This window comes from Acipenser ruthenus, chromosome 54, assembly GCF_902713425.1.
Source record: "Acipenser ruthenus chromosome 54, fAciRut3.2 maternal haplotype, whole genome shotgun sequence".
Taxonomy (NCBI): Eukaryota; Metazoa; Chordata; class Actinopteri; order Acipenseriformes; family Acipenseridae; genus Acipenser; species Acipenser ruthenus.
In genome coordinates, this window is record NC_081242.1 from 5460434 (window position 1) to 5477201 (window position 16768).

The following is a 16768-nucleotide window of genomic DNA, read 5'->3' on the forward strand; positions in this document are numbered from 1 at the left end:
TTACATAGTAGTTACTTAGTAAATAAGAAGAACATAAGAACATAAGAAAGTTTACAAACGAGAGGAGGCCATTCAGCCCATCTTGCTCGTTTGGTTGTTAGTAGCTTATTGATCCCAGAATCTCATCAAGCAGCTTCTTGAGGGGTGATGCAGGTGCTCCAAACAAAGACAAACACAAAGTTCAATGCTCAAGCACTTCTTTTTATTTTTCTTTCTTGGTGAGTTTGACTGCTGAAATAATAATGCTGGCTCTACCCAACTGTGGGTATAGCCAGCGTATAAACCAAAGGCTTGCAGTCCTGAAATAATAATACACAAACACAGAAACCCAACACAGATACAGCCACATCTCCGGACAGTGTGTGCTGTTGGTGCAGGTGCGGTGATTTAACAGTCAGCTCCCTAGCAACAAGTCTCCTGTGTTGGGAATGGATTCTTTCAATGCAGCGGGTTTGTGCATTTGAGAAAAGAGAAGACTCATGAATTTAATTGGAGACTTAACGTTTTGCGGTCCTATGTCGGACCTGGTCCGACATCGCAATTTTCCCTTTTCCGGTCCGACATCATCAAAAAGACGCAAAAAACAGGTCTCTAGTCTTTTTTTACCGGAAAAAGCAGAGAAAACCATTCAATGGCCGAGTGAGACCGATAGGAGCCGAGAGAAGCCGGAAAAAAAGGGCATATCTCATGAATACTGATAGACCCGACACCAAATAGATAACACGGACATAAACAAACAAGATAGCTGCTTCTGCATCCAGCGCTCAAGGAATAAGAGACATTTGCAGAGCATTTTTGAGATGTTATAATAATAAAATAACGACTTGGGTCGCATTATTGAGGAGTTTGGTGATAAAACGAGTGATCAAGAGATGATTTATCGAAAATTATTGCTTAATTTTCAAATATTTAGCACTTCTTAAGTGAGAGATTTGAACTGGTTTAGACACCTTTTAAGATCTGGTGGTTTAGAGATGGCCTCACCCCATTATTAAATACTGTTGGTTTACTGCATTTGGTTTAACGATTTACAAAAAGTTATAACTTGCCAACCTCCGTCATACTGATTAAAAGAGATAAACTACAAAATACTGCACTAAAATAATGTCTTCTCATTTCTCTTGCAGACCCAACCCCACCTGGAGAGATCAGTGTAGACTTTGTGGGAGATGACTCTGTTTCTCTGAGCTGGGGCAGTCCTGCCGGTATGGATGGGGTCCAGTACAGCTTCAACATCACCTACTCCTGCTCCTTCTGGGGTCACAACGGTTCCACCATCGCACCCTCCAACTCCATTGTCATCTCTAACCTGAGATCTGGAAGCGAGTATGTCTTCAATATCACTACTGTACAGGACACAGGGAGCCAGAGCACACCTGCTTCGATATCTCTCTACACCAGTAAGGATTGTGTATCTAAACAAATAAACATATAATAACCCATGTTTGGTGTCAAATAAAAAAAAAAAAGTCCCTCATTTGCAAAATGTGTTTGAAGATATATTTTTATAAGTAATAGATAACACATTAAGGCTCTCTAATTACTGTGTAGTTACATAGTAGTTACTTAGTAAATAAGAAGAACATAAGAACATAAGAAAGTTTACAAATGAGAGGAGGCCATTCAGCCCATCTTGCTCGTTTGGTTGTTAGTAGCTTATTGATCCCTGAATCTCATCAAGCAGCTTCTTGAGGGGTGATGCAGGTGCTCCAAACAAAGACAAACACAAAGTTCAATGTTCAAGCACTTCTTTTTATTTTTCTTTCTTGGTGAGTTTGACTGCTGAAATAATAATGCTGGCTCTACCCAACTGTGGGTATAGCCAGCGTATAAACCAAGGGTTTGCAGTCCCAAAATAATAATACACAAACACAGAAACCCAACACAGATACAGCCACATCTCCGGACAGTGTGTGCTGTAGGTGCAGGTGCGGTTATTTAACAGTCAGCTCCCTAGCAACAAGCCTCCTGTGTTGGGAATGGATTCTTTCAATGCAGCGGGTTTGTGCATTTGAGAAAAGAGAAGACTTATAAAATTAATTGGAGACTTAACCCTTTGCGGTCCTATGTCGGACCTGGTCCGACATCGCAATTTTCCCTTTTTGGTCCGACATCATCAAAAAGACACAAAAAACAGGTCTCTAGTCATTTTTTCTCCGGAAAAAGCAGGCTGTGTGGTCCAGTGGTTAAAGAAAAGGACTTGTAACCAAGAGGTCTCCGGTTCAAATCCCACCTCAGCAACTGACTCATTGTGTGACCCTGAGCAAGTCACTTAACCTCCTTGTGCTCCGTCTTTCGGGTGAGACGTAATTGTATGTGACTCTGCAGCTGATGCATAGTTCACACACCCTAGTCTCTGTAAGTCGCCTTGGATAAAGGCATCTGCTAAATAAAAAAATAATAATAATAATAAAAAAGTTGAGAAAACCATTCAATGGCCGAGTGAGACCGATAGAAGCCAGAAAAAAAGGGCATATCTCATGAATACTGACCCGACACCACATAGATAACACGGACATAAACAAACAAGATAGCTGCTTCTGCATCCAGCGCTCAAAGAATATCAGACATTTGCAGAGCTTTTTTTAAATGTTATAATAATAAAATAACGACTTGGATCGCATTATTGGGGAGTTTGGTGATAAAACGAGTGATCAAGAGATGATTTATCAGTATGTACTATTATTAAGAGTTATTTGAAAAATATAGTGAACGAGCGGTGGGGCGGTGCTGGAGATGCAGTACTGAGTGTCCTGTTGATATGCAGTGCCTTTTAAACCTGTTTTACTGCGAAAAATACCTTTAAACAGCACATCTAAAACAAACTGCGCGTGTGAAAATAAATTGGACCTGACACGCCTGACACGCTGAATAAATGGACCGCAAAGGGTTTAGTTTATGAGAAGCAATTACCCTCTGCAGTACGAATTAAAATGGTGTGCTGCTTTTTATACGAAAAATGAGAAAAAGCGGGTTGCGTAGAGGATTTATACTGAACCCTGACACTCCCGATAAAACAGTATTTGTTAGCCTATTTGTTTTTCTATGGGTCTCTCGCTATATCGCGGCCCTCGATATATAGCGGATTTATATTAGACACTGACACTCGCGATGTATCGAGTGGGTGGTGTAATTCTAAGTGAAATTGCCTATGTATATTGCAGCTTAGGCATATGCAGTTAGACTGTAAAAATGGGGAGTCAACTCCAGGACAGCGATGTATCTGAATCCGCGGTATAGCGAAGGGGTGAAATAACGACTGTGGGTTTAGTGTATATACAAATTCAGATTGCCGGGGGTTTGCTGCTGTATCTCCCCTTCTTCTCAGTGCACTCTCAGATATAAGGGATGTTTGCGCGGCATGGAATTGGATAAAAATATCATGTGACAAACTAGACAGAAAGGCATTTGTTTTTGTTTTATACTGCAGTGTTATTCAAACTTCTTTATTACTTCATTCATTACAGAATCAATTTTGGAGCTATAAATAGGTAAATACTGAGATAAAACAGAAATATTGCTGCCCTGATAATATTGTAAGTGTCGCTGACTTGCAAATGTGGCGACATTGACCAGAACCTTGCTTTATCCCTGTGGCAGGGTGCCCCTCCCCTGTGCTTATTTTGTGTTATTTGTATGTATGTAGTGGTGCACAGAGTGTGGGCTATGTAGCACAGATGGCTTAAAGTGTATATTTGTATTTAGACACAGGGATTGCACAATCACTTCACCTGCAGATAAAATGTGTAACAGTATGTCAGCACGGGGAGTGTACAAAGTAGTTCACGTGCAGCTGTGCCAAGATTCAAATGGAATGAGTCTCGGTACAACTATCCAGTCTTTCACGCATACAGAGTTGGGTGTTCAGTGTGGAGAGAATGGGAAAAATAACAGCCTCTGATTGGTTAAACAGCATCACATGACCGTGCGTATAGCATGGTTTGCATACTAATGAGTCGTTTAACACTGAATAAATCACTACGCACCACTACATTCTAAATTCCATGAGGAATAGAAATGTATGATAAGACACGAGTGTCCATAAGAAACAGTTGCCCTGGATACTTTATCTACAGTATATCGTATTAAACACTTTCTGGTTCATTTTTTCTTTTTCTTTTTTTAAAGTATTTGGGTGCACTGCACAGCCTCATGTCATGGTGTGCTTTTTTCAGAAATATATGTACAGTTTTTTTTTCTATTTTTAAATATGTAATAAAGGAAAATATTTGGGATTTTGCTTAATTTTCGAATATTTAGCACTTCTTAAGTGACAGATTTGTACTGGTTTAGACACGTTTTAAAATCTGGTGGTTTAGAGATGGCCTCACCCCCTTATTAAATACTGTTGGTTTACTGCATTTGGTTTAACAATTTGCAAAATGTTATAACTTGCCAACCTCCGTCATACTGATTTAAAAAAGATAAACTACAAAATACTGCACTAAAATAATGTCTTCTCATTTCTCTTGCAGAACCATCCCAACCTGGAGAGATCAGTGTAGACTTTGTGGGAGATGACTCTGTTTCTCTGAGCTGGGGCCGTCCTGCCGGTATGGATGGGGTCCAGTACAGCTTCAACATCACCTACTCCTGCTCCTTCTGGGGTCACAACGGTTCCACCATCGCACCCTCCAACTCCATTGTCATCTCTAACCTGAGATCTGGAAGCGAGTATGTCTTCAATATCACTACTGTACAGGACACAGGGAGCCAGAGCACACCTGCTTCGATATCTCTCTACACCAGTAAGGATTGTGTATCTAAAGCAATAAACATATAATAACCCATGTTTGGTGTCAAATAAAAAAAAAAAGTCCCGCATTTGCAAAATGTGTTTGAAGATATATTTTTATAAGTAATAGATAACACATTAAGGCTCTCTAATTACTGTGTAGTTACATAGTAGTTACTTAGTAAATAAGAAGAACATAAGAACATAAGAAAGTTTACAAACGAGAGGAGGCCATTCAGCCCATCTTGCTCGTTTGGTTGTTAGTAGCTTATTGATCCCAGAATCTCATCAAGCAGCTTCTTGAAGGATCCCAGGGTGTCAGCTTCAACAACATTACTGGGGAGTTGGTTCCAGACCCTCACAATTCTCTGTGTAAAAAAGTGCCTCCTATTTTCTGTTCTGAATACCCCTTTATCTAATCTTCATTTGTGACCCCTGGTCCTTGTATCTTTTTTCAGGTCAAAAATTATGTACTTACAAATAATTAAAATGTTAGTATGCATTGATACAATGTTCTTCATTATTATTATTTATTTCTTAGCAGACACCCTTATCCAGGGCGACTTACAATTGTTACAAGAGATCACATTATTTTTTACATACAAATACCCATTTATACAGTTGGGTTTTTATTGGAGCAATCTAGGTAAAGTACCTTGCTCAAGGGTACAGCAGCAGTGTCACCTACCAGGGATTGAATCCACGACCCTCCGGTCAAGAGTAACCACTACTCCACACTGTTGCCCATGTCTATTTTTTGCATGATGTAATCCTAATCCTAACCCAAACCCTAACCCTAACTCTAAACCTAAGATAATTGTGAACTTATATATACAGTACTTTGCAAAAGTTTTAGGCAGGTGTGAAAAAATGCTGTAAAGTAAGAATGCTTTCAAAAATAGACATGTTAATAGATTATATTTATCAATTAACTAAATGCAAAGTGAGTGAACAGAAGAAAAATCTAAATCAAATCCATATTTGGTGTGACCACCCTTTGCCTTCAAAACAGCATCAATTCTTCTAGGTACACTTGCACAAAGTCAGGGATTTTGTAGGCATATAGTCAGGTGTATGATTAAACAATTATACCAAACAGGTGCTAATGATCATCAATTCAATATGTAGGTTGAAACACAATCATTAACTGAAACAGAAACAGCTGTGTAGGAGGAATAAAACTGGGTGAGGAACAGCCAAACTCAGCTAACAAGGTGAGGTTGCTGAAGACAGTTTACTGTCAAAAGTCATACACCATGGCAAGACTGAGCACAGCAACAAAACACAAGGTAGTTATACTGCATCAGCAAGGTCTCTCCCAGGCAGAAATTACAAGGCAGACAGGGGTTTCCAGATGTGCTGTCCAAGCTCTTTTGAAGAAGCACAAAGAAACGGGCAACGTTGAGGACCGTAGACGCAGTGGTCGGCCAAGGAAACTTACTGCAGCAGATGAAAGACACATCATGCTTACTTCCCTTCGCAATCGGAAGATGTCCAGCAGTGCCATCAGCTCAGAATTGGCAGAAAACAGTGGGACCCTGGTACACCCATCTACTGTCCGGAGAAGTCTTGTCAGAAGTGGCCTTCATGGAAGACTTGCGGCCTAAAAGCCATACCTCCGACGTGGAAACAAGGCCAAGCGACTCAACTATGCACGAAAACACAGGAACTGGGGTGCAGAAAAATGGCAGCAGGTGCTCTGGACTGATGAGTCAAAATTTGAAATATTTGGCTGTAGCAGAAGGCAGTTTGTTCGCCGAAGGGCTGGAGAGCGGTACACGAATGAGTGTCTGCAGGCAACAGTGAAGCATGGTGGAGGTTCCTTGCAAGTTTGGGGCTGCATTTCTGCAAATGGAGTTGGGGATTTGGTCAGAATTAATGGTCTCCTCAATGCTGAGAAGTACAGGCAGATACTTATCCATCATGCAATACCATCAGGGAGGCATCTGATTGGCCCCAAATTTATTCTGCAGCATGACAATGACCCCAAACATACAGCGAAAGTCATTAAGAACTATCTTCAGCGTAAAGAACAAGGAGTCCTGGAAGTGATGGTATGGCCCCCACAGAGCCCTGATCTCAACATCATCGAGTCTGTCTGGGATTACATGAAGAGAGAGAAGCAACTGAGGCTGCCTAAATCCACAGAAGAACTGTGGTTAGTTCTCCAAGATGTTTGGGCCAACCTACCTGCCGAGTTCCTTCAAAAACTGTGTGCAAGTGTACCTAGAAGAATTGATGCTGTTTTGAAGGCAAAGGGTGGTCACACCAAATATTGATTTGATGTAGATTTGTCTTCTGTTCACCCACTTTGCATTTTGTTAATTGATACATATAAAGTATTAACATGTCTATTTTTGAAAGCATTCTTACTTTACAGCATTTTTTCACACCTGCCTAAAACTTTTACACAGTACTGTAAATATCGTGCAAAAAGATGTGCACATGAATTAAATTGTAACTATGCATATGTGAACGTGTGGGTTGCAGTGCGTAGGTGTAGGGGTGATGCAGGTGCTCCAAACAAAGACAAACACAAAGTTCAATGCTCAAGCACTTCTTTTTATTTTTCTTTCTTGGTGAGTTTGACTGCTGAAATAATAATGCTGGCTCTACCCAACTGTGGGTATAGCCAGCGTATAAACCAAAGGCTTGCAGTCCCGAAATAATAATACACAAACACAGAAACCCAACACAGATACAGCCACATCTCCGGACAGTGTGTGCTGTTGGTGCAGGTGCGGTTATTTAACAGTCAGCTCCCTAGCAACAAGCCTCCTGTGTTGGGAATGGATTCTTTCAATGCAGCGGGTTTGTGCATTTGAGAAAAGAGAAGACTCATGAATTTAATTGGAGACTTAACGTTTTGCGGTCCTATGTCGGACCTGGTCCGACATCGCAATTTTCCCTTTTCCGGTCCGACATCATCAAAAAGACGCAAAAAACAGGTCTCTCGTCTTTTTTTTCCGGAAAAAGCAGAGAAAACCATTCAATGGCCGAGTGAGACCGATAGGAGCCGAGAGAAGCCGGAAAAAAAGGGCATATCTCATGAATACTGATAGACCCGACACCAAATAGATAACACGGACATAAACAAACAAGATAGCTGCTTCTGCATCCAGCGCTCAAAGAAAAAGAGACATTTGCAGAGCATTTTTGAGATGTTATAATAATAAAATAACGACTTGGGTCGCATTATTGAGGAGTTTGGTGATAAAACGAGTGATCAAGAGATGATTTATCGAAAATTATTGCCTAATTTTCGAATATTTAGCACTTCTTAAGTGAGAGATTTGTACTGGTTTAGACACGTTTTAAAATCTGGTGGTTTAGAGATGGCCTCACCCCATTATTAAATACTGTTGGTTTACTGCATTTGGTTTAACGATTTACAAAATGTTATAACTTGCCAACCTCCGTCATACTGATTTAAAAAAGACAAACTATGAAATACTGCACTAAAATAATGTCTTCTCATTTCTCTTGCAGAACCATCCCAACCTGGAGAGATCAGTGTAGACTTTGTGGGAGATGACTCTGTTTCTCTGAGCTGGGGCAGTCCTGTTAGTATGGATGGGGTCCAGTACAGCTTCAACATCACCTACTCCTGCTCCTTCTGGGGTCACAACGGTTCCACCATCGCACCCTCCAACTCCATTGTCTTCTCTAACCTGAGATCTGGAAGCGAGTATGTCTTCAATATCACTACTGTACAGGACACAGGGAGCCAGAGCACACCTGCTTCGATATCTCTCTACACCAGTAAGGATTGTGTATCTAAACAAATAAACATATAATAACCCATGTTTGGTGTTAAATAAAAAAAAAAGTCCCTCATTTGCAAAATGTGTTTGAAGATATATTTTTATAAGTAATAGATAACACATTAAGGCTCTCTAATTACTGTGTAGTTACATAGTAGTTACTTAGTAAATAAGAAGAACATAAGAACATAAGAAAGTTTACAAACGAGAGGAGGCCATTCAGCCCATCTTGCTCGTTTGGTTGTTGGTAGCTTGTTGATCCCAGAATCTCATCAAGCAGCTTCTTGAAGGATCCCAGGGTGTCAGCTTCAACAACATTACAGGGGAGTTGGTTCCAGACCCTCACAATTCTGTAAAAAAGTGCCTCCTATTTTCTGTTCTGAATGCCCCTTTATCTGATCTTCATTTGTGACCCCTGGTCCTTGTTTCTTTTTTTAGGTCAAAAAATTATGTACTTACAAATAATTACAATGTTAGTATGCATTGATACAATGATCTTCATTATTATTATTTATTTCTTAGCAGACACCCTTATCCAGGGCGACTTACAATTGTTACAAGAAATCACATTATTTTTTACATACAATAAATCATTTATACAGTTGGGTTTTTACTGGAGCAATCTAGGTAAAGTACCTTGCTCAAGGGTACAGCAGCAGTGTCCCCAACCAGGGATTGAATCCACGACCCTCCGGTCAAGAGTCCAGAGCCCTAACCACTACTCCACAGTTGCCCATGTCTATTTTTTGCATGATGTAATCCTAATCCTAACCCAAACCCTAACCCTAACTCTAAACCTAAGCTAATTGTGTACTTACATATATATCATGCAAAAAGATGTGCACATTAATTAAATTGTAACTATGCATATGTGAACGTGTGGGTTGCAGTGCGTAGGTGTAGGGGTGATGCAGGTGCTCCAAACAACGACAAACACAAAGTTCAATGTTCAAGCACTTCTTTTTATTTTTCTTTCTTGGTGAGTTTGACTGCTGAAATAATAATGCTGGCTCTACCCAACTGTGGGTATAGCCAGCATATAAACCAAGGGTTTGCAGTCCTGAAATAATAATACACAAACACAGAAACCCAACACAGATACAGCCACATCTCCGGACAGTGTGTGCTGTAGGTGCAGGTGCGGTTATTTAACAGTCAGCTCCCTAGCAACAAGCCTCCTGTGTTGGGAATGGATTCTTTCAATGCAGCGGGTTTGTGCATTTGAGAAAAGAGAAGACTCATGATATTAATTGGAGACTTAACCCTTTGCGGTCCTATGTCGGACCTGGTCCGACATCGCAATTTTCCCTTTTTGGTCCGACATCATCAAAAAGACACAAAAAACAGGTCTCTAGTCATTTTTTCTCCGGAAAAAGCAGGCTGTGTGGTCCAGTGGTTAAAGAAAAGGACTTGTAACCAAGAGGTCTCCGGTTCAAATCCCACCTCAGCAACTGACTCATTGTGTGACCCTGAGCAAGTCACTTAACCTCCTTGTGCTCCGTCTTTCGGGTGAGACGTAATTGTACGTGCCTCTGCAGCTGATGCATAGTTCACACACCCTAGTCTCTGTAGGTTGGCTTGGATAAAGGCATCTGCTAATGAGGCCATATTCGTTACAGAATCAATTTTGGAGCTATAAATAGGTAAATACTGAGATAAAACAGAAATATTGCTGCCCTGATAATATTGTAAGTGTCGCTGACTTGCAAATGTGGCGACATTGACCAGAACCTTGCTTTATCCCTGTGGCAGGGTGCCCCTCCCCTGTGCTTATTTTGTGTTATTTGTATGTATGTAGTGGTGCACAGAGTGTGGGCTATGTAGCACAGATGGCTTAAAGTGTATATTTGTATTTAGACACAGGGATTGCACAATCACTTCACGTGCAGATAAAATGTGTAACAGTATGTCAGCACGGGGAGTGTACAAAGTAGTTCACGTGCAGCTGTGCCAAGATTCAAATGGAATGAGTCTCGGTACAACTGTGTAAAATATCCAGTCTTTCATGCATACAGATTGGGTGTTCAGAGGAGAGAATGTGAAAGAAAGTTTGCGCGATACTTGTTTTATTTAGTATTTCTCCAGTGTTTGTTTTGTCTGTTTGTTTTGGCCAACGTGCCGTTTTGTTTTGTGCAGTGTTTGTGTTTTGTTGAAACCTTTTATTTTGTTTCTTTGTAATTAAACCGTGCCGCAGCGCTTTCATTACCCCAGCACTGTATGTGCTACTTCTTCCGGGTCTGACATCATCCACACAGCTCTCTCTCACAATATTCCACCCCCCACCCCCCCCAAAAAAGCATTTCCAGCTCAAAATGCAACTTCTTTCACGATGCGCCTGCTGTTTTTTTATGTCACCACCCCTTTCTCTGATGTCACCACCCCTTTCTCTGATGTCACCATCCCTTTCTGTGATGTCAGCACCCCATTTCAGTCTCCTGGTTGCAGCTATGTCTCTGTAGATTTGCTATCTCTTTGCACTTCTCAGCCACCATAGTTAAAGCTTCAGGACACATTTTTGTAATTTACAGTAAAATGTAAATTTTTTTCTCCAAATTGTGCTAACATTTTCTTTTTTTCCCTGCATGATGGGACTTAAATGCCATTATTACTTTCTTTAAATTTAATCTTCAATGAGGAGTGCTTGATTGGTTTAGAATTATTATTTTGAAACATTAATCTGAATTCTGCATCCTCCCCGCCTCATTTGCTGTTTTATCTATTTTACAGAACCCAAGGAGAAGCGCTTCTACCTGAAATTTGTCTGCAGTTCTACAGAACCGTCTGCATGTGAAAAAGAGAAGCAGAAGGTTCAACAGGAGGTAATCCACCTCTTATTAGTAATACACTGTATTGAGATTGCATCCCACATAAACAACACCCCACAGGCCTGGTAAATGGAATGTCTTTGATTCCACGCATTTGCACATTCTTTCCTAATGTTTTCTTGTAATATTCCTGGGTTTTTCCAGTGTACACTACTAACATCAGGTGACCAGATAGATTAGGCAGCTCACCTACAACCAATCATTTTAGTTTTCATGTCACTGTTAAAAACATAAGGATAGAAATACAGCAGCCGCAGCCATAGAAATGTCTTTTCCTGGGTTCCTGATTGGCTGTGTGGGGAATTGCTGCTGTGATGAGGAAAAAAAAAATATTGGGCATTCTAAATTGGGGAGAAAAATCGGGGTAAAATAATTGGGCACACTAAATAAAGTGTAAATTGACAAAATAGATTAATACATTTGACACATGTATGTATCTATGGACAGGTACCACCATATATGCCCAAATGCTGATACTGTCAATACCTTTTTCTAATGAATGTCCTTCAGTGCGAGTTTCATCAGTGCGACACTGGACATATTTTGTACAATTAACACATTGATTCTATTATTGTCAAGATCACTTATAATCAACATAGTGTAATTAAGGCAAGAATGACTCATGATTAAACTCAAACAATATTACATTTATTGATTCCACATCCCAATGCACACATGCATTAGACAAGATTAACATTAGACACGTTAAAATGGTTGCTAGATTTAAACAATAGTTAGGTAGTCGGCCATTTTACCTTCCCATTGGATGTCACGTTGGGCACACCTCAGCACGATGTTCAGGGATGATGGAAGCTCTTGGATCCATGTCTCTGAGTGCCTGTGTGACCCCCAAATTATAGACAGATAAACAAACTTGCCACAGTGCTGTGCTAAAATGATCTCGTATGTCAACATTCTACCTCCATTCACCTTAAATGTCAAACCGCAACTTGGTTCCTTTTCTTAAAGCCCCTTTTCTCAGTATAGTTGTTTCCACGAAACATCACTTTCATCACTCTCTTACCACCTGATATTCCATTTCCTGCCACGTATCAGGATTTTGCCACATGCTTCTGCTCTGAGTTTGCAACAGCTGAGCTAAATGCACCAGCGTTGACCTTATAGCAATCATGAGCTTGTGCACCAGCATTGACCTTATAGCAATGCTGACCTGAGCTTGTGCACCAGCACTGACCTTATAGCAATCCTGACCTGAGCTTGTGCACCAGCATTGACCTTATAGCAATCCTGACCTGAGCTTGTGCACCAGCACTGACCTTATAGCAATCCTGACCTGAGCTTGTGCACCAGCATTGACCTTTACAAAATAGACAGACTTGTTCGCATTCACGGTGTGACAGTTACCCTCCAATGGCCTGGGTCCATCAACGAGGCTTAGGTTCAGGATCAGTCTGAGGCCAAGGAAGACACAGACAGTGAAATAAGCTTACTTGTTTGCATTTCCCAATATTAGACAACAGGTTATACATAAGTTGAGCTCCCATTAATTAGCTGCCTGAATGCATACAAGTAATTTGTTATCAGCCTTCAGTTACTATATCTCTCGAGTCGCTATATGAGTTAAGGTCTGCACACATACATCATTCTTGTCAGTTTACTCTCCACCATCAGGCAGTGATACAGAGCGTGTGCAATTAAAAAGGAAACATCCTCACAGTGGCTATAGGGCTTTGTAACCCCATGTCATCTCATCAACAGGGGTCAGAATCCACAACAGCAGTGATTCTGGTAATGTCAAGAACTAGTGCTGAATAGTTGAGTCAGTATACTGTTTATTAGATCACATACAACCAATCATTTTAGTCCTTATAACACGGCTTGGAAAAATAACAGCCTCTGATTGGTTAAACAGCATCACATGACCGTGCGTATAGCATGGCTTGCATACTAATGAGTCGTTTAACACTGAATAAATCACTACGCACCACTACATTCTAAATTCCATGACAAACTGATATTTTATTTGTTATTTGTTACAAAACCACAGCCAAAAATGAGTGACATTCCACCTATTTCCTTTAATGTATTTGGGGATGAAACTCCAGATAACTGGTACAACACCAACTTTCTGAGTGAAGACAGCAGTCCACCTGAAAAAATAAAAATACATGCACAAGTGCAACAGCAACTGTCAACAGTAGACACACATAACACTAGATGATGAACAGCTAAATGAAATAGAAGAAAACAAAGACTGAAAAAAAACTACAAAAAAACTACAGCATGGATTGTTAATGTACTTAAAAACATAAGTCAAAAAAAGGGAATTTTATGCCAGTGCAAGAAGTTAAACTGGGTAGTCAGTCTCCAGTTTTATAACGCCGAGCTGGACTAAATGGATATTTTAACAGTAGAAGTTTTAACATCTCTGCTGACAGCGAGTATAAACCCAACAAGAACATATTCCTGTCAGTCATGAAAACTTTTAGAAAGGCAAGTAAAGACAAGGCCAGACACCACCCCATGAATTACCTGCCTGGATTTGAAGCGTCTGTGGGAAACTGAGGCACTGTCCCCTGACACCGCGGTTGGCTTGGTGCGTAAAGTCTGGCTTGATCTTCAACTTAATCTGACACGACTTGGACGCGAGGGTGCCCGACAACTAACAAAAACATCTTTTGAGATCCGAAAGGATGAAAACGGACTTGAATATGTGCCTCGCATATAACGAGGACACAAACTCACCTGAACATACAGCTTCAGCATCCATGGCAGCTGCTCCCCTTACTTCCTCAGTGTCATTTGAAGCTTTGCTCAGTCCTCTAGTTTCTAGTGAGATGCCACTTTCGATGCAGAAATTCACAATAAACGGACATGGGCAATTTATATTTAATAAGCTAACAATAAATTAAATTAAATTAAATGTGGGTCTATATTACACTGCAGATGTATACACAATACAAGTTTCTGGTTTTGTCTTAATTTAAAATGTATTTTAATGATTGTAATTATTTTTTATCCTCCAAATGACAGTTAGCCATGTTATAAGCGGTATAACCACTTTGGGCCATGCTGTTCTGATGATGTATACCACGCCTGCGGTGGTTAAACCACCCCAGGCATGATATATATCATGGGAGCCACACGGCCCGTCATGGTGTATACCTTATTTATGTCACTGTAAATAACTGTAAATAAGGAGACTGGTAACAAAGAGAGCAGCGACACCCATGGAAATTTCTCTGCAGTCAAGTTCCAAGTAAAATATACATGTACATACGGACAGCCGCCTCTTTACTTCCCCTGTATTCCAGTGATCAGTTTATCACAATTTGATAAGCAGGGATAATAAAACCCTTAACTACATATTAGAGGAACCTGATTTAATAAATGGGGTCAATTGACTGTTTTTTTGTTATTTTTTTCAGTTTGAAGCCAGGCTGGCGAAGCAGCTGAAGGGATTGTACTGGAAACTGAACTGGAAAGAGAAGGAGGTGAAAGAGTGCATTGATGGACCAGAGGAAGACGTTTAAATACTGTTACTCCAATATTACATTTTAATAACTGCCTTTATTACTTTGAGCCTGTGGAACCCTAGATGCTTTTGAGTATTTAGTATTTTAAACGTTTCCTTTAACTTAGTTCCATGTTAGTTTTTTTGTGATTATAAATTGAATGGATATAAGACCAGACTGGAGGCTTTGATAAGAGGTGATCCGGTAAACACTAGTAGAGATAGTAGAAATCTGTGCTTTACTCTGACTGATAGGGAGCTGATTAGGAAAGTCTCTGGGCTACAGTCATCAATGATTTTACCTAAGAGCACCCAGGCATGATGCTGGAGGTGAGTACATGATACTAAATATATTGCTATTATTAATAATATACATTTATATCCTTTGCAATGCTTGCTATCTGTAGACAATTGCCCTTTTCTTTTGTAAGTTCCTTTGAGCTAAGAGTCTTCTGCTTGGGATACCCACCTGATGCCACAGTCAGTGATCTAGCAGGTAATGACCACAGTGTTGGACATTCATGCTTAAGCTGATCGTTTTTCTCTAGTTGATTTGGAGCTGATAAGGAAAGGCTGGAGGCTCTACTCTTAAACGAATGAACTCAAGAGTGCAGGATGATTGTAAGATTGTTTCTTCTCATTGTTATCATTATAATGTGATCATATTTGAATAGCTGCATTAAAAAATTAAACCAATATATTGTATTGTTTTTTGTTTTATTGAGAGGAACGGTAGTTCTTCATGCCAAACGAGAACTGCCAGACTCTTTATACAGCAAGGATAGTTTATGTGTTTTCAGGGTATTGGCGCAGCAAAAGTAAATCAGCCAAAAGCACCATTTCACTTTTAATTTGTTGTTCACAACACTCTTAGGTTAAATGTAGAAAAAAAGTCAATACCTGTCATACAGTAAGAGAAATAAGTAGCCAAAGTAAAGTAAAAATGAACTTCTCCTTCTTTTTCTCACAACGTTTTTTAGCAGATTATTTTGCAGACTACAGGCACTTTTATCCATGCATATGTATATTACAGGACATCTGAGTTTAATGACAATTATCTTGTTTTGTCAACAGGGAAATATACTAGGTAATGCATTTATTTTGACGTGTGTATCATTTATATTAAACAATTTATTGATATTTAAAAATGGACTAGTGGCACGCAAAAAACATTTTTTTGAAGACCCCTGCGAGTTTTATCCACGCATATGTATATTACAGGACATCTGAGTTATTTATTTATTTTATTTATTTATTTATTTTAATTTAGTGGTCACCAATTAATTTTATTGTTTTCTCCCCAATTTAGTAATGTCCAATTATTTTAGGCTCAGCCCACTGCTACCACCCTTGCGCTGACTCGGGAGGGGCGAAGACGAACACACGCTGCCCTACGAAGCCTGTGCTGTCAGCCGGAAGCTTTTTTTCACACTGCAGACTCACAATGCAGCCACCCAGAGCTACAGCGTCGAAGGACAGTGCAGCTCTGGGCAGCTTACAGGCAAGCCCATAGGCGCCCGGCCAGACCACAGGGGTCTCTGGTGCACGGTGAGCTGAGGACACCCTGGCTGACCTAGCCCTCACTCCCTCCCCGCCCCCTGGGAGCTCCCGTCCTCGGTCGGCAAAGGAATATCCTGGACTCTAACTTACAACGTTCAGACTATAGGGCGCATCCTTCACTCCATGCAGAGCGCCTTTACTAGATGCGCCACTCAGGAGCCCAGGACTTCTAAGTTTTAATGACAGCTAACTTGTTTTGTCAACATGGAAATATATTAGGGAACAGACTCTTATTGTGACGTCTATATCATCTTGTGACAGAAATATAATGAATCTTGGTGGTAAATCTCCCTCCCGACCTGTGAGGGCGCTAAGCAGTGAGGACAGAGTTCTTTTGACGTGCTGGACTGACAGTTCTTTCCCGGGTCGGGAAGTCAGCCAGTCTGGAAGAAGGCGAGACTCCATTGCA

At 40.4% G+C, this 16768-nt stretch overlaps 1 protein-coding gene across 3 annotated transcripts in view; it reads left to right on the forward strand.

Moving 5' to 3' along the window:
- Positions 1-15772, forward strand: part of LOC117398022 (fibronectin-like) — a 49178-nt gene extending 33406 nt beyond the window's left edge. For 2 of the 3 annotated variants that reach the window (XM_059017005.1, XM_059017006.1), the window contains exons 10-14: positions 1128-1400; positions 4476-4748; positions 8225-8497; positions 11227-11318; positions 14714-15772. In XM_059017005.1, coding sequence (XP_058872988.1) covers positions 1128-1400; positions 4476-4748; positions 8225-8497; positions 11227-11318; positions 14714-14818 — 1016 coding nt within the window. In that variant the 3' untranslated portion in view covers positions 14819-15772. The remainder of the gene's footprint in view (positions 1-1127; positions 1401-4475; positions 4749-8224; positions 8498-11226; positions 11319-14713) is intronic. The other variant, XM_059017007.1, reaches the window with a different exon arrangement.
- The last annotated feature ends 996 nt before the right edge of the window (positions 15773-16768 follow it).